This window comes from Ranitomeya imitator, chromosome 5 (assembly GCF_032444005.1).
Source record: "Ranitomeya imitator isolate aRanImi1 chromosome 5, aRanImi1.pri, whole genome shotgun sequence".
Classification (NCBI taxonomy): domain Eukaryota; kingdom Metazoa; phylum Chordata; class Amphibia; order Anura; family Dendrobatidae; genus Ranitomeya; species Ranitomeya imitator.
The window spans coordinates 641538966-641557896 of record NC_091286.1 but is presented as its reverse complement, the minus strand read 5'-3'; the positions used below and the strand labels follow the sequence as shown (position 1 = coordinate 641557896).

The 18931-nt window shown below is 39.8% G+C and overlaps 3 protein-coding genes across 3 annotated transcripts; 2 read left to right on the top strand and 1 right to left on the bottom strand.

Annotated features, from left to right (window-relative positions):
* Positions 1-4263: 4263 nt before the first annotated feature.
* Positions 4264-5574, top strand: LOC138637892 (uncharacterized). The gene has a single exon (XM_069726825.1). The coding sequence runs from the start codon at positions 4264-4266 to the stop codon at positions 5572-5574; it is 1311 nt and encodes a 436-aa protein (XP_069582926.1).
* A 2223-nt stretch (positions 5575-7797) lies between these two features.
* OSR1 (odd-skipped related transcription factor 1) lies at positions 7798-18638 on the top strand. Its single transcript, XM_069728132.1, has 4 exons — positions 7798-7956; positions 13737-13791; positions 16003-16676; positions 17637-18638. The coding sequence occupies exons 3-4, from the start codon at positions 16033-16035 to the stop codon at positions 17770-17772; spliced, it is 780 nt and encodes a 259-aa protein (XP_069584233.1). The 5' UTR covers positions 7798-7956; positions 13737-13791; positions 16003-16032; the 3' UTR covers positions 17773-18638.
* On the bottom strand, positions 12806-13489 carry LOC138637891 (RNA-binding protein 25-like). The gene is made up of 2 exons (XM_069726824.1): positions 13467-13489; positions 12806-13385 (listed from the first exon to the last, which is right to left on the bottom strand). The coding sequence occupies exons 1-2, from the start codon at positions 13487-13489 to the stop codon at positions 12806-12808; spliced, it is 603 nt and encodes a 200-aa protein (XP_069582925.1).
* Positions 18639-18931: the final 293 nt, after the last annotated feature.

Below are 18931 nucleotides of genomic sequence, written 5' to 3'. Positions count from 1 at the left end.
GGCAAAGAGGGACAGACAGGGGCAGACAGGGGCAAAGAGGGATAGACAGGGGTAAAGAGGGACAGACAGGGGCAGACAGGGGCAAAGAGGGATAGACAGGGGTAAAGAGCGACAGACAGAGGCATACAGGGGTATAGAGGGGCAGACAGGGGTAAAGACGGACAGACAGAGGCATACAGGGGTATAGAGGGGCAGACAGGGGTAAAGACGGACAGAGGGCAGAGAGGGGTAAAGAGGGACAGGCAGGGACAGACAGGGGCAAAGAGGGACAGACAGGGGCAGACAGGGACAGGCAGGGGCAGACAGGGACAGACAGGGGCAGACAGGGACAGACAAGGGGCAGACAGGGACAGGCAGGGATGCACAGGGGCAGGCAGGGACAGACAGGGGCAAAGAGGGACAGACAGGGGCTCAGACTGAGCAATGTGGAAACATCCCAATGTGGTACAATGTGCGACTTCTGAAATTGCACCAGCATCTGGTGTTTGGTTATAATGTACAGATTTTAGGTGAAGGATTAGATAGGTTAAAGTATAGGAAAGGTTATGGTGGAAAGGGAAAACTGGATTGTAGTATAGGATAAGGCACGGTAGGATTAAATAGCAAAATCTAGCGAAGGTGGAATCAGAGTAGGGAAATGGATAAGTGATATCTATAGGATACTGAAATATCTATAGAATAGTCATATCTGTAGGATAGTGATATCTGTAGGATAGTGATATATCTATAGGATAGTGAAATATCTGTAGAATATTGATATATGTAAGATAGTGATATATCTATAGGATAGTGATGTCTGTAGGATATATCTGTAGGAAAATGATATATAAGACAGAATATGATTTACCCTTAGATATCTTTAGTATAGCTATCTTACAGATATCACTTATATATGCTACAGATATATAATTGGAATAGCACACGGTTAACCCATAGGTGATGGGTGCAAGGACATCCAAGCAAAATATTACCTTTTTGAAAAATATACAAAAATGAAAAAAGAAGGCAGGACTCCAATATTACCAAAGATAAGGTGGATTTTAATCAGCCCAAGTGTGTCCCATCCTCCAGATATCACTTATATCTAGCTAGGTAGAATAAGGTTGGGGGATACCAGATAAATGGTAAGGAGTGGTAGTTAGGTTAGTTTAGAGCACTTAGATTGAAGGGTCCATAGTAGGGGTCCTAGGCAGAGTAATATCTGCTGGTTTGGTGGAATTAACAAGAGCAGGATGGGGAGGGGTAACATTGAAGAAAGTGGTAGCTTCGAAGGGGCAGGATAGTAAGTAACAGAAACAAGTGGAAATGATCTGTAGGGTATTTAAGATTGAGTTTTGATAAATTGTAACACCGGTAGGATGGGAAAAGGTTTGTAAAGTGGCAAAAGTTCATGAGAGGTAGGATAAGCTAGACTGAAAAAGGCGGATTAGGGGGTAGGAGACAATCGGTAGAGTAAGGACATTTAGGAAAATTACAATGTTGGCTATGGCTAGGATAGACAGGGTAGGTTAGGTGGGGTAATTTAGACATGGTATGATTAAAGGTAGAGAAGATCAGTAGGGTAGGCAGGAAGGAAAGGTTTGATAGGGTTAGGATGGCATTGGTAGGATAGGTAGGGCAATCTAGAAAAGGTGTGATAAAGGTAGGATCAGAGAAGGTTGGTAGGCTAGGTAATGTAAAGGATAAATATGGATAATGTAAGATCATATAAAGATAGTAAAATGGGGAGTAGAATAATTAGGCTATCTTAGGTAGGATGGCATCCACAGTGTAGAGTATTCTAGAGAAGGTAGGATTAGGAGGATAGCATCCACAGTGTAGAGTAATCTAAAGTACGTAGGATTGGGAGGATAGCATCCACAGTGTAGAGTAATGTAGAGTAGGTAGGATTAGGAGGATAGCATCCACATTGTAGAGTAATGTAGAGTAGGTAGGATTAGGAGGATAGCATCCACAGTGTAGAGTAATCTAAAGTACGTAGGATTGGGAGGATAGCATCCACAGTGTAGAGTAATCTAGAGTAGGTAGGATTGGGAGGATAGCATCCACAGTGTAGAGTAATCTAGAGTAGGTAGGATTGGGAGGATAGCATCCACAGTGTAGAGTAATCTAGAGTAGGTAGGATTAGGAGGATAGTATCCACAATGTAGAGTAATCTAGGGTAGGTAGGATTGGGAGGATAGCATCCACAGTGTAGAGTAGTCTAGTGTAGGTAAGATTAGTAGGATAGTATCCACAATGTAGAGTAATCTAGGGTAGGTAGGATTGGGAGGATAGCATCCACAGTGTAGAGTAATCTAGAGTAGGGAGGATTGGGAGGATAGCATCCACAGTGTGAAGTAATCTAGAGTAGGTAGGATTGGGAGGATAGCATCCACAGTGTAGAGTAATTTAGAGTAGGTAGGATTGGGAGGACGGCATCCACAGTGTAGAGTAATCTAGAGTAGGTAGGATTGGGAGGATAGCATCCACAGTGTAGAGTAGTCTAGCGTAGGTAAGATTAGTAGGATAGTATCCACAATGTAGAGTAATCTAGGGTAGGTAGGATTGGGAGGATAGCATCCACAGTGTAGAGTAATCTAGAGTAGGTAGGATTAGGAGGATAGCATCCACAGTGTAGCGTAATCTAGAGTAGGTAGGATTGGGAGGATAGCTTCCACAGTGTAGAGTAATCTAGAGTAGGTAGGATTAGGAGGATAGCATCCACAGTGTAGAGTAATCTAGAGTAGCTAGGATTAGGAGGATAGCATCCACAGTGTAGAGTAATCTAGAGTAGCTAGGATTAGGAGGATAGCATCCACAGTGTAGAGTAATCTAGAGTAGCTAGGATTAGGAGGATAGCATCCACAGTGTAGAGTAATCTAGAGTAGCTAGGATTAAGAGGATAGCATCCACAGTGTAGAGTAATCTAGAGTAGCTAGGATTAGGAGGATAGCATCCACAGTGTAGAGTAATCTAGAGTAGCTAGGATTAGGAGGATAGCATCCACAGTGTAGAGTAATCTAGAGTAGCTAGGATTAGGAGGATAGCATCCACAGTGTAGAGTAATCTAGAGTAGCTAGGATTAGGAGGATAGCATCCACAGTGTAGAGTAATCTAGAGTAGCTAGGATTAGGAGGATAGCATCCACAGTGTAGAGTAATCTAGAGTAGGTAGGATTAGGAGGATAGCATCCACAGTGTGGAATTCGATATGGTAAGAAAGATGTAAGCCCAGAATAAAGACTATGATGGAGTGAACTAAGGATTGAATATGACAGAATAATGAAAAGCATATGGAAAATATGTGAGAACAGCAGAGGAACCGCACTGTGGATGTCAGTGTGATGGTGTGCTGATATGGCCAGGAGTCTCGTATGAGGTCAGGTGGCTGCCGGCACAGCACCATCATCCATAGGTACTTGCACACAATGAGGTGTGAGTGTAATCATGGTATTGTCGGGGAAGCTGCGGCTGTCACCTTGTCCTTTATCAGATCTGATCTGTCCCTGCCACACAGCAAATGGAAAGCTCCATCCTCTACAGTATGCAAAGTAAACTAATCAGTGCAGCCTCCAGCAGACAGGACACAGAGCACAGCACTGCTGTAAGGGGGGCAGATGGACCCTGTATATATGTGAGCTTATTGGGACCACTCTACTGAATCGGCCATATACTGGGTCAGGTGTATTCAATTACTGGAACATAGGAGTTCAAGGAAATTGATGTGATATTTTTTTTGTCTCTCACACACAAGTATATATATATATACATACTGATATTGGCAATGTTTTGGCTCTCGATTCTAACCTTTTCAAGAACCGAAACGTTGCCATTACGGGCTATTAAAAGCACAAGTTGTTTTCTTACATCCTGTCTTCTGCCAGGGTGTATATATATATGTCTCCTGCTTCTAATATATATATATATATATATATATATATATATATATATATATATATATATATATATACTAGTTTAATTGATATTCCGATAATTAAATATTAATAGCTAGCTCGTTAAAAACATAATTGATGGACACATAGATAAATAGCTGGATGTGTTAACATTCTTTGTGCATTTACATAGGACTTCCTATCAATCAGCCCAGCTGTCTGAGTTACAACTATATCTGTAGTAATGATTCCCAGGACTGAGTTATATCAGTTTTCTACTATAACAGGTGAAAAACAGCAAAACAATAGTAGATTTAAAAGAAACCAAATGCAGGTGTGACAGGAGGCCAGGTGTGTGATCTCTATTATTCTGGGTGTTTACAATTCACATGAATGAAGTAATTGATGAGAATCACACGATCTGCACCGATGAGGCCGGGGACGGTGTGACAGAGGCCGGGGACGGTGTGACAGAGGCAGCGGACAGTGTGACAGAGGCCGGGGACAGTGTGATAGAGGCCGGGGACAGTGTGACAGAGGCAGCGGACAGTGTGACAGAGGCCGGGGACAGTGTGACAGAGGCCGGGGACAGTGTGACAGAGGCCGGGGACAGTGTGACAGAGGCAGCGGACAGTGTGACAGAGGCCGGGGACAGTGTGACAGAGGCAGCGGACAGTGTGACAGAGGCCGGGGACAGTGTGACAGAGGCCGGGGACAGTGTGACAGAGGCCGGGGACAGTGTGACAGAGGCCGGGGACAGTGTGACAGAGGCCGGGGACAGTGTGACAGAGGCAGCGGACAGTGTGACAGAGGCCGGGGACAGTGTGATAGAGGCCGGGGACAGTGTGACAGAGGCAGCGGACAGTGTGACAGAGGCCGGGGACAGTGTGACAGAGGCCGGGGACAGTGTGACAGAGGCCGGGGACAGTGTGACAGAGGCAGCGGACAGTGTGACAGAGGCCGGGGACAGTGTGACAGAGGCAGCGGACAGTGTGACAGAGGCAGCGGACAGTGTGACAGAGGCCGGGGACAGTGTGACAGAGGCAGCGGACAGTGTGACAGAGGCAGCGGACAGTGTGACAGAGGCCGGGGACAGTGTGACAGAGGCAGCGGACAGTGTGACAGAGGCCGGGGACAGTGTGACAGAGGCCGGGGACAGTGTGACAGAGGCCGGGGACAGTGTGACAGAGGCCGGGGACAGTGTGACAGAGGCAGCGGACAGTGTGACAGAGGCCGGGGACAGTGTGACAGAGGCAGCGGACAGTGTGACAGAGGCCGGGGACAGTGTGACAGAGGCCGGGGACAGTGTGACAGAGGCCGGGGACAGTGTGACAGAGGCCGGGGACAGTGTGACAGAGGCCGGGGACAGTGTGACAGAGGCCGGGGACAGTGTGACAGAGGCCGGGGACAGTGTGACAGAGGCCGGGGACAGTGTGACAGAGGCAGCGGACAGTGTGACAGAGGCCGGGGACAGTGTGACAGAGGCCGGGGACAGTGTGACAGAGGCCGGGGACAGTGTGGTTTCGGCGTCACTCGGGACTTTACCTGCCCGTCTCCCCATGTTACCCCGGACGCGGCTGTACATACACAATATACACACGATGCCACCATGCAGCCGATATTCGGGGATCAGTAGCAGCAGATTATTACCGATACACACAGTATTATCTTCTACATTTGTTAATCATTTATTTAAATAAGAACAAAGTAATAAAAATCTGGAGTCTCTGGAGCTTTGTCGTGGATGATGGAAGCACAAGTGTCAGACTATTATGTATCTATACTGTACTGGGAGAAAAACCTGCTCAGCTCAATAATGATTCACAAAGAGTCCTAGTCGGATTATAGATTGTGGGACAGATTTATAGAAGCAGATTATATAGATGGAGACATTACTAGAGAAAAGCTAAGGACAGTGCACAATGGGTGTAGGGAAGTACACAAACTTGGATAGATAGATAGATAATAGATAAATAATAGATAAATAGATAGATAGATAGATAGATAATAGATAGATAGATAGATAGATAGATAGATAATAGATAAATAATAGATAAATAGATAGATAGATAATAGATAGATAGATAGATAAATAGATAGATAGATAGATAGATAAATAGATAGATAGATAATAGATAGATAGATAATAGATAGATAGATAGATAGATAGATAATAGATAGATAGATAATAGATAAATAGATATATAGATAGATAGATGATAGATAGATAATAGATAGATAATAGATAGATAGATAGATAGATAATAGATAAATAGATAGATAGATAGATAGATAGATAGATAGATAGATAGATAATAGATAGATAATAGATAATAGATAGATAGATAGATAGATAGATAGATAGATAGATAGATAGATAATAGATAATAGATAGATAGATAATAGATAGATAGATAGATGATAGATAAATAATAGATAGATAGATAATAGATAGATAGATAATAGATAGATAGATAATAAATAGATAGATAATAGATAAATAGATAGATAGATAAATAGATAGATAGATAGATAGATAATAGATAAATAATAGATAGATAATAGATAGATAGATAGATAGATAATAGATAGATAGATAGATAATAGATAAATAATAGATAGATAGATAGATAGATAATAGATAGATAGATAGATAATAGATAAATAATAGATAGATAGATAGATAATAGATAGATAGATAGATAGATAGATAATAGATAGATAGATAGATAATAGATAGATAGATAATAAATAGATAGATAATAGATAAATAGATAGATAGATAAATAGATAGATAGATAATAGATAAATAATAGATAGAAAATAGATAGATAATAGATAGAGAGATAGATTCAAAGAAGCTTTATTGGCAGGACCAAATGCACATCAGTTTTGCCAAAGATAGATAGATAATATATAATAGATAAATAGATAGATAATAGATGATAGATCTGGACTGTTACTATAGCACAGGACAGTTTAGCTCAGGATTACTTGCAGTCCTATGTAGAACACCATAATGTGATATCACCATTGGATCAGTTATGTAGCATGTATGTATGTATGTATGATGACATGTATGTATGATAGTATGTGTGTATGTATGATATCATGTATGTATGATAGTATGTATGTATGGTGTCATGTATGATAGTATGTATGATGACATGTATGTGTGCATGATAGTATGTATGATAGTATGTATGTATGATATCATGTATGTATGATAGTATGTATGTATGATGACATGTATGTATGTATGTATGATAGTATGTATGTATGATGACATGTATGTGTGTATGTATGATAGTATGTATGTATGATGACATGTATGTATGTATGTATGATAGTATGTATGTATGATGACATGTATGTATGTATGTATGATAGTATGTATGATGACATGTATGTATGTATGTATGTATGATAGTATGTATGATGACATGTATGTATGTATGTATGTATGATAGTATGTATGATGACATGTATGTATGTATGTATGATAGTATGTATGTATGATGACATGTATGTATGTATGTATGATAGTATGTATGTATGATAGTATGTATGATGACATGTATGTGTGTATGTATGATGACATGTATGTATGTATGTATGTATGTATGATAGTATGTATGTATGATAGTATGTATGTATGATGTCTTCCTCATCTGTAGTTTTGCACACAATCTAATTATTATCCTGAAAGTATCCGGCCAGTCAGGCCCCCAGGATTCCATGTCCCCTCAGACAGCGGCCACAGGTCGCCCACCTCTGCCCAGACCCTGGTAACACACAGACCCCGCCGTTCTCCCAGAGACTTTCTCTCCCCTGCTGGGAGTCGTGCAGGGGGCTGGCTGGGACCGGCTGCTGCGCATGCGCGCTGCCTGCTTGAAATAAGGAGGCGGCTGGAGATAAAGTTCAGTGGAGTTTGGGAAGAGTTGCTGGGAGTCACAGAGCAGCGGCCGCTCCGGGGAGGAGGAGGATGAGTGTGCGGGTGACCTGAGGGTCTGGATGTAGAACAGCCTGGACAGTGGGTGACAGCCGGGGGGACCCCGACCCTCCACACAGACACCATCCAGGTACAGTCCGAGCTCCTCACAGCCAAACTTCTCAACTTACAGAAAACTTCTCAGAACTTTTCGATCCTCTAGTGTCCCGACTGCAGAAGGCTGTGGGGTGAGGCTGCCCTGCTAGAGACCCCCGTGTACTGTGGAGGGACCCCCTGCAGAGGGGACAACCAGGGCTGAGATGCCAGGAGAGCGGCCAGAGCTGGGACAGGGATGTAGCAGAGCTGGCTGTGTAACCATGGTGGGCACAGGGATGTAGCAGAGCTGGCTGTGTAACCATGGTGGGCACAGGGATGTAGCAGAGCTGGCTGTGTAACCATGGTGGGCACAGGGATGTAGCAGAGCTGGCTGTGTAACCATGGTGGGCACAGGGATGTAGCAGAGCTGGCTGTGTAACTATGGTGGGCACAGGGATGTAGCAGAGCTGGCTGTGTAACCATGGTGTGCACAGGGATGTAGCAGAGCTGGCTGTGTAACCATGGTGGGCACAGGGATGTAGCAGAGCTGGCTGTGTAAGCATGGTGGGCACAGGGATGTAGCAGAGCTGGCTGTGTAACCATGGTGGGCACAGGGATGTAGCAGAGCTGGCTGTGTAACCATGGTGGGCACAGGGATGTAGCAGAGCTGGCTGTGTAACCATGGTGGGCACAGGGATGTAGCAGAGCTGGCTGTGTAACCATGGTGGGCACAGGGATGTAGCAGAGCTGGCTGTGTAACTATGGTGGGCACAGGGATGTAGCAGAGCTGGCTGTGTAACCATGGTGTGCACAGGGATGTAGCAGAGCTGGCTGTGTAACCATGGTGGGCACAGGGATGTAGCAGAGCTGGCTGTGTAAGCATGGTGTGCACAGGGATGTAGCAGAGCTGGCTGTGTAACCATGGTGGGCACAGCAGGGATGTAGCAGAACTGGTTGTGTAAGCATGGTGTGCACAGGGATGTAGCAGAGCTGGCTGTGTAACCATGGTGGGCACAGGGATGTAGCAGAGCTGGCTGTGTAACCATGGTGGGCACAGGGATGTAGCAGTGCTGGCTGTGTAAGCAGCCAGCACAGGGATGTAGCAGTGCTGGCTGTGTAAGCATGGTGGGCACAGGGATGTAGCAGTGCTGGCTGTGTAAGCATGGTGTGCACAGGGATGTAGCAGAGCTGGCTGTGTAACCATGGTGGGCACAGGGATGTAGCAGAACTGGCTGTGTAAGCATGGTGTGCACAGGGATGTAGCAGTGCTGGCTGTGTAACCATGGTGTGCACAGGGATGTAGCAGTGCTGGCTGTGTAAGCATGGTGTGCACAGGGATGTAGCAGAGCTGGCTGTGTAAGCATGGTGGGCACAGGGATGTAGCAGTGCTGGCAGTGTAAGCATGGTGGGCACAGGGATGTAGCAGTGCTGGCTGTGTAAGCATGGTGTGCACAGGGATGTAGCAGAGCTGGCTGTGTAACCATGGTGGGCACAGGGATGTAGCAGAACTGGCTGTGTAAGCATGGTGTGCACAGGGATGTAGCAGTGCTGGCTGTGTAACCATGGTGTGCACAGGGATGTAGCAGTGCTGGCTGTGTAAGCATGGTGTGCACAGGGATGTAGCAGACCTGGCAGTGTAAGCATGGTGTGCACAGGGATGTAGCAGACCTGGCTGTGTAACCATGGTGGGCACAGGGATGTAGCAGAGCTGGCTGTGTAACCATGGTGGGCACAGGGATGTAGCAGACCTGGCTGTGTAACCATGGTGGGCACAGGGATGTAGCAGAGCTGGCTGTGTAAGCATGGTGTGCACAGGGATGTAGCAGAGCTGGCTGTGTAACCATGGTGGGCACAGGGATGTAGCAGAGCTGGCTGTGTAAGCATGGTGTGCACAGGGATGTAGCAGAGCTGGCTGTGTAACCATGGTGGGCACAGGGATGTAGCAGAGCTGGCTGTGTAAGCATGGTGTGCACAGGGATGTAGCAGAGCTGGCTGTGTAACCATGGTGGGCACAGGGATGTAGCAGAGCTGGCTGTGTAAGCATGGCGGGCACTGGGGTACGCGTCTTATCTGGGAGGTTGCACAGAATTGCAGGACAGAAGCTGTGGATTGAAACTTTTAAATATCTTTTATATTATTTTTACCACCTAATGTTAATAATAATAACAGGAAAGAAATATATCTTGGTATATAATAATAACCAGAGGCTGCAGGACCGAATCCATCAACAGGTGCATCCAGGTTAGGCAGGAATCTATCAGAGCAGAAGCTGAGGGGTCAGTAATAATGATCAGATCATGCGGAAAATAGTTCAAATACAGGAGGTCGGAGAGAGAAATATTTCATTAGTTGTTTTTAATATGTATCATAATAGTAAAGTGTAATATAAGTGTTCACATTTGTTAGTATATAGTATACTAGCTGTTATCTATTATCTATCTATTATCTATCTATTATCTATCTATTATCTATCCATCTATCTATTATCTATCTATCTATCCATCTATCTATTATCTATCTATCTATTATCTATCTATTATCTATTTATCTATCTATCTATCTATCTATTATCTATCTATTATCTATCTATCTATCTATCTATCTATCTATATCTATCTATTATCCATCTATCTATCTATATCTATCTATCTATTATCCATCTATCTATCTATCTATCTATCTATCTATCTATCTATCTATCTATCTATCTATCTATATCTATCTATTATCCATCTATCTATCTATCTATCTATCTATCTATCTATCTATCTATCTATCTATCTATCTATCTATCTATCTATCTATCTATTATGTATCTATTATCTAACTATCTATCTATCTATCTATTATCTATCTATCTATATCTATCTATCTATCTATTATCTATCTATCTATCTATCTATTATCTATCTATCTCGATGTGTGTACATATATATATATATTATCTCATACTAGCATATAGTGTGGCATGTTTTGTAGTAATATATACTTGCTGCAATTATAAGCATCGTACACGAGAAACATTTCTAAAAATCTGGCAGGAGGGGGTGACATTACTGTGTCCCTCTGCCATATCGGTATAGCTATGACACTACATACTGCAGGCTACTAAAAGTGTGAGAAATCATACAAGATTATACTTTACCTCTATTATTATTACTATTATTTTATTTATTTTTAAAGCATCAACAATCCCATGGTGCTGTGCATTTGAGAATATTCTATTTAAACCATCTTTGGGTCATTAAAACTATAGCAAAAGCTGCAAAAGTTGTAAATTTGCAGATCACTTTCTCTGTTCGATGATACTATACACCAGTAGATTTAAAGAAAGTCTAAATATTATTTTTTAAAATTTTTACAATCGTTTGTTTCATAAGTATTTTATATTTTATTTTATCATTGCATTTTTTACTTGACTGTATTTGTATCCTTAATTTTATATTGTCATTTTTTTTATATTTATGCTATATTTAGTATTTGTAATATATTTATACAATTTACTAAGATGTACTGTAATTATGATTATTATTATTATTTATATATTTTACTGTGCAATGTATTTATTACTATTATTATATGATTTATTAATGCATTTCTTATTTATATACTTTACTATGCAATTTAATATTATTAGTATTAGTATTACCATTATTATCATTATTTAGATTCTTTATTAATGCATTTATGATATACTTTAATGTGCAGCTTATTATTATTAGCATCATTATTATTTATATATTATATTAATACATGTATTATTTGTTTACCTTACCATGCAATTTATTATTATTATTATTATTATTATATTCTCTAGAAAAGAGTCATTTTGATCTTCTATACATGTGTATTTCAGTATATTTTTGCTTTTCCTCTCTTGCTTTGGTCTATCTAATAAATACCAGTAGGACATAAAGTATGATTACATTGTAATTAAATTATAGATATCTATTTCAATGTTCTTCTGAGCTTTTCACTGTCCAGAGATGACTCTCTAGTCATTGATGCTTTATAGTGGCTGCAAGAGATTTTTATAGATTTTTATTGTACAAAGTTTACATAAGTGAAAAGCTGAGATCATATATATGAAAGTATTTATCTATCTATCTATTATCTATCTATCTGTCTATCCACACACACACATATATATATTATAGAACAATCTAGTGTATGTAGCACAGAATTTGCCTACACACCATATATATTGTATGATATTTGGGGCTTGGGGTCGGATTGATGGGCTCGGGTTGCAGGGGGGCTTCTCTTGGCAGAGCTGATCTGTGTCGGTGGTCTCATCTCCTCTCTCCCTACATTGTAGGGTGGGGGGACCCTACGGACACAATATTAGTGTGTAATGAGGGGTCCTGGCTGGGACTGATCATGGACCCTCCATGGAGGAGCTGCTGCTGATATAATGACAGAGAATGGAGGAAAGAGCAAAGTGCAGGCACCGGGCTGATCCCTGAGCACAGGGCTGCGGGACACCGACCGCACCAGTGTGAGCCGGAGAATTACACACTCAGCTCGGCTCCATTTGGCTCTGTTCATAAAACATGATAATGATACATAGAATATTGTGGCATGCTGAATACAAGTTCTACAAATTCTTTCTTCCTCTCTATTTCTTTATCTCTCTTTCCTTCTTTATTTTTCTCTCTTTATTTCTATATTTTCTTCTTTCTCTATTTCTTTCTATCTTTGTTATTTCCTCTTTATTTTTTTGCTTCTTTCTCTTTCTTCCCTTTCTTTTTTTCTCTTTCCTTCCTTATTTCTTTTTCTTTCTTTCTTGTTCTTTTCTTCTTCTCTCTTTCTTTCTTTCTTTCTTTCTTTCTTTCTTTCTTTCTTTCTTTCTTTCTTTCTTTCTTTCTTTCTTTCTTTCTTCCTTCCTTCTTTATTTCTCTCTTTCATTCTCCCCTTTTCTGTCCTCTTTTTCTTTTTCTTTCTTTCTTTCTTTCTTTCTTTCTTTCTTTCTTTCTTTCTTTCTTTCTTTCTTTCTTTCTTTCTTCCCTCCTTCCTTCCTTCCTCTTTCCTTCTTTATTTCTCTCTTTATTTCTCCCCTTTTCTGTCCTCTTTTTCTCTTTCTTTCTTTCTTTCTTTCTTTCTTTCTTTCTTTCTTTCTTTCTTTCTTTCTTTCTTTCTTTCTTCCCTCCTTCCTTCCTTCCTCTTTCCTTCTTTATTTCTCTCTTTCTTTCTCCCCTTTTCTGTCCTCTTTTTCTTTTTCTTTCTTTCTTTCTTTCTTTCTTTCTTTCTTTCTTTCTTTCTTTCTTTCTTTCTTTCTTTCTTTCTTTCTTTCTTTCTTCCCTCCTTCCTTCCTTCCTCTTTCCTTCTTTATTTCTCTCTTTCTTTCTCCCCTTTTCTGTCCTCTTTTCTTTCTTTCTTTCTTTCTTTCTTTCTTTCTTTCTTTCTTTCTTTCTTTCTTTCTTTCTTTCTTTCTTTCTTTCTTTCTTTCTTTCTTTCCTCCCTTCTTCTCTTCCCTCCTCTGCACTTTTTACACATGAAGTTGCAGTGGACCTTTTTCATCTGAGTAATTCCTAACTTAATAAAGCTAATAGAGCAGGGTCTGACCGCAGTTCTATGTAAAGCGACATGACAAACTCCACTCTGCTGCATATGTTTCAGAAAAAAAAAAAACAATTTGAAGAGTAAAAAGTAATTGGTTTAGGACATGAGACAGAGAGTAGATGCACTTAACCCTTCCTACTCTGGAGTGTCTTATATCACAATTCTTACAGCCATTACACTGGATATTAGACATAACAATTAATTATTTTTGATAGGTCCATTAATCTCGGTAAAGCTGCAAACCTTCATTTTTTTTCCTTCTTCCTTTTTTAGGTGACATTGGAGCCATCTATTAAAAACGACATCGTTACAGGGCAGCGATCAAGAGGTAAGAGAAGCTGATCAGCCATAAGCACCGAGTATAAAGTCAGGTGTATTGTGCCGAGCTGCACCTGCTGCAGAGCACTGGGAGAACCCTTCCCTCCTCCTATCTGCTGAATTATGGCTTATTCTGTGATTTCTCTATCATCTGTATGAGTCCGCTCTGTAATGTACAGCGCCGCGCAATATGTTGGCGCTATAGAAATAAAAAAATATATATGTATCATTAATAAGAAGAGAGCACTGAGAATACATATGGAAACCTTGTTTCTGATTGTGCTGGGAGCACTGGAAAATGATATGTGGGAGCTAGTTATAATGTGTTATATTGTGCCGCTATGTCTGGATAGGTTTATACAGGCATTATAAAAAATATTTCTTCCACTGTATATATATATATATACAGAGGAAGAAATATTTTTATAATACCTATATAGACCTATCCAGACAATATCTTATTACATATATTACATATATGTGTGTGTATATATATATATATACAGAGGAAGAAATATTTTTATAATACCTATATAGACCTATCCAGACAATATCTTATTACATATATTACATATATGTGTGTGTATATATATATATATATATATATATATATATATACACATCTATCTATATATATATATATATATATAAACAATATGGATCATCAAAGACACAAGTCAAGTTACTATTAATTATGCTACTACTGCAACCATGGATATTTTGTAATATTTTAATATTTTAATTTTCTGCTTCACAGAGTCATGATTTCCCTATCTCATACATACATAAAACTAAAGAGCTTGATTCTGTGCCATCATCTGATCATATGTGTGGTTCCAGGTCAGCCTCCTAATATTCAATAGCTGACGATGGAATATTATAATAAATAGGGGAAAAAATGACTTTTTAGTATGTTTCAGTACTAGGACAGTACTACAAGGTCCAGCAGATCTGGTTATATATATTTCCAATTATTGCACTGCAAAATTTAGCATATTCTTTCCCAGTATAAGGCTATGTTCACATGTCTAGTAGTCATTCGTTAGAACTGAACCATAAGCAACCCGTTGACAAAAAAAGTTGGGCGAAGACACAACTTTTTTTTTTTCTCCGCCTGAAAAAAATTGATTTGTACTGGATCCATTTTTTCAACATTGAAATCCATTAAATAGCTATTTGTTTTTCTCCCATTTGAAAAAGATCCTATTTTTGCTTACTGGTGGTGGGAATATATATATATATATATATATATATATATATATATATATATATATATTACTGGACATGAGAACTTTCAAGTAATCATCTATTTGAAAGTGATCCAATAAGCAAAGCAAAACAGATTCTATTCAGATGGGAGAAAACTGATGGCTAGCTAAAGGATCCATTTTCCATAGACTTCAAGAGGACAAGAAAGTCTTGTCTGCTCAACTTTTTTAACGAAACCGATACTGGAACTGTTCTAACGGATGATTACTGGATATGTGCACATATGTTCACGTCACACAACTTTTTTTTTCACCTGCAAAAAAAATTTGATTTTTGCTTTAATAGCCTTCCGTTTTTTCCCATATGAAAAGGATCCGTTGTTTTGCTTACTGGATCAATGTCAAATGAATGATTACATGAAAGCTCACTTGTCCAGTCATGTATGTTATATATTTATTTTTTTCACACCCAGTAAGCAAAACATGGATTCTTTTCAAATGGCAGAATGTCAGATGTTACTTAACTGATCCGTTTTCCATAGACTTCAATGTTAAAAAATCCAGATCCAGTTGAAATCAGTTTTTTTTTCAGGCGGATAAAACAAAGTTGTGTCTGCACAATGTTTTTGTCAGTGGATTGTTAATGGATCTGTTCTAACGGATGGACATGTGAACGTAGCCTTAGAGGAGTGGATGAATTTAGGAAAGTAAATGATGAAGAAGACTTGTGCCCTGGCTGCTGTGTGCCAAGGAACTTGATAAGAAGCCACTCTCTCTTGATCAATGTGTCCAGTTGTAAGGACAGGGCAGCTATGGCTCTGGAGGAAATGACTCTTTATGACCTCCACAAGGACAATTTACTAATTACCCTCAATTAATAATCTCCAAAATTGATATTTTTTAATGCCCATGATTTATATCAATACTTGTATTTTTGGCTTACTGCCTTGTTTGATACTCATTTATGTGTCATGTAAGTGCTTGTATTAACTCGGGTTGTGTATTCTCTACAGTCTTCTGCTGGGAACTTTGATCTTACCACAATGGCAAGCAAAACGCTACCAGCTCCAGTGCCCATCCACCCATCTCTGCAGTTGACCAACTACTCCTTCCTTCAAGCATTCAATGGTCTTCCAGTACCTGCTGACCACATACCCAACTTGTACGGCTTCAGTGCCCTGCATGCAGTTCATCTTCACCAATGGACCTTGGGATACCCAGCATTACATCTGCCCAGATCTTCCTTCTCCAAAGTACCAGGAGCATCCAGCTTGATAGACACCAGATTCCAGATCCCAGGTTTTCCTCTTTTTCCTCATATTATTCACCCCAAACATGAGTCTACAGGTTTGCTCAATAAAACCAAACCGAGATTTGACTTTGCCAACCTGGCTGTGGCTGCCACACAAGAAGACCATTGCAAACTGGGTCAGCTGGATGGGCAAGGTTCTCCTTCAAGTCTGGGTACTCTCTTAGACGTCACCAAGCTTACTCCAGAGAAGAAACCCACACGTGGAAGGCTACCTTCTAAAACGAAAAAAGAGTTTGTGTGCAAATTTTGTGGGAGACATTTTACGAAATCCTATAATCTGTTGATTCACGAAAGAACCCACACAGACGAAAGACCCTACACTTGTGACATTTGTCACAAGGCGTTCAGAAGACAAGACCATCTGAGAGACCACAGGTAAGAACTCAATTACATCTCATATGCCATAAATGTGTGTATAACTATGAATATATGAAATATGAGATATTAGTTAGGTGTGGGACAAATATTGCAGCAGTGTTCTGGACTGCAATCAAATTCCATTCATCAGACCTCCAGAAAACAACCTCAGATATGCTCAAACCATAAGGTTTCAGTTTTCATAAGTAATCTCCAGCTGAAGAATATACATATGTATTCTATATAAGTGTAACTAATAATATAAAGCATAACCATCAGAATTATGCTTGCGCTATATCTGCTACTGGTTATACAGACTACATTTTTTGGACCTTATTGCTTAACAACTTTTTAAAAGATACTACAAATCCCTGCATGCTCAACAATTTTCCAGCTTCAGTTTTGCTTGTAGCTACATAAGCCACCTAGAGATTCTCCTGCCTTCAATATAGAAGAGAACTTGTAAATTCTCAAAAGAGTTTAGCAAATTAGGTAACACGCGTACATCTATACAAAGAATCATGGGAATTCTAAACTAAGATGTCTTCTCAGATGTCCCTCAAATACTTCCATGAGATGTTGTCTCACATCGCCTCTAGACATTTAATATTTTTTGTTCAACCCTACACAGTCCTAATGGATTATCTCAGGTTCGTAAAACATATTGTGATTTTTAAAGATTCCAACCATGGCAATCTTTAGGTGTTGTCACCTACTGGTCAACCTCCTGGTCAATCAGAACATATGTTCATGAGATGCTCTACAACATATTCATGTGTTGTAGCCACAGGGACTACAAAACATACGTTCTTAGTCCTCCATGCCCTCAAAAAAAGATTCTTAGGTTACAATCTCAAGCTTATCCAAACTACAATCCGTACCCATGGTTTGGAATAAAAGAAATAATAGAAGCCACCAATCAATCTGGTATAAAGAATCATCCAAAAATAAAATTCATTTTTTTGTTTATATTTCCAGGTACATCCACTCGAAAGAAAAACCCTTCAAGTGTCAGGAGTGTGGCAAAGGATTTTGTCAGTCAAGGACTTTGGCCGTACACAAAACTCTTCACACACAAGTTAAAGAACTAAAACCATCGAAAATTAAGTGCTGAACCCTCGACTCCTAAAGACTATGATAAATATATAAATCTATATTAAAAACTATTTAACTCTTACCGTGCCTATGTGTACATATGACAAAACACTTCTCCGTTACAAGAACCTTTTTTTTTGGAATGAGACTTTTTTTTGGATAAAGCTTTATGGAATCGAGTCTAAAGAAGGTGACATGGTGGCACTGACAGACTCTGTGCCAAGAGGGGGTGCTAACATCATACTTTTCCAGTGGAGGCCCCTTTTCGTCATGCTCAGACACTCAGCAGAACTGACCGGGACTCGGTATTAGACAAGGAGTATGAAATCCACCAGTTACTTTATTTATAACCCCCCTCAGACAGAGGCGTAACGTCACTACATTTGTGTTTTCGCAACTTTCTGTTGAGAAACGTTGATCTCGAAGGAGCGTCTCAGTCAGTAATTAAATTGCCACTATCACATCCCCCTCTTTTTGTTTACTGTTAATTATATTTTTTTCTGGGGGGGGAGGAGAACCGTGAAACTTATTTTATTTTTTTTACACTTTGATCACAAAGGGGAAAAAAAATACGGAATGTTTTTGGCTCACCGTGTGTAATATATGCTTTGCTTCAGACTGCATGCTGGAATGGAGTGAGGGCCTCTTACATTTTCTTCTATTGCATCTTGTACCAAATTATTGTGTAAACAGATAACATTCCAATTCTATTTAATATTTTACATGTTATTTTGTGTTCTTTTTTTCCCTGTATTTTATTTAACTTTTTTTTTGGCATTTTTCTTTGTCGCAATAGCTCTATGGTTGTTTTGGCACTTTATGCTGATATACAAATTACCACTTGTCACTGGATTTGTACAATAAAAAAAGAGATATTCAAATGGTGCCGTCCGAATCATGGGAAGTTTTTTCACATTTTTCACTTTTCTGAGGCCAAAAAAAAAATAGCTAATTTTTGGCGCACGCAGTTTTGTGCAAAAACGGGTGCCTTTTGTTGTATTGCACTTCCCTCATCACTTTTGAAAAGTTCTGAGAAAAGTGGGTGAATGTTTATAGAGGGCCTTTCACCTAATTTTACATGGATACATGATGTAATAATGGCTACAGAGGGAAATTAAAATTTTTTTTAAAAAATTTCACCTCTCTGTTGGCACCTAATCAGTTAACTTTTGTTAAGT

Coding starts and splice junctions, on each gene's coding strand:
- LOC138637892 (XM_069726825.1), top strand. CDS start 4,264: ATGAATGAAGTAATTGATGAGAATCACACGATCTGCACCGATGAGGCC.
- LOC138637891 (XM_069726824.1), bottom strand. CDS start 13,489: ATGTCGCTTTACATAGAACTGCG. Junction 13,386..13,466: donor TCGCTTTACATAGAACTGCG/GTCAGACCCTGC, acceptor ATGTGTAAAAAG/TGCAGAGGAGGGAAGAGAAG.
- OSR1 (XM_069728132.1), top strand. CDS start 16,033: ATGGCAAGCAAAACGCTACCAGCTCCAGTGCCCATCCACCCATCTCTG. Junction 16,677..17,636: donor GACCATCTGAGAGACCACAG/GTAAGAACTCAA, acceptor TTATATTTCCAG/GTACATCCACTCGAAAGAAA.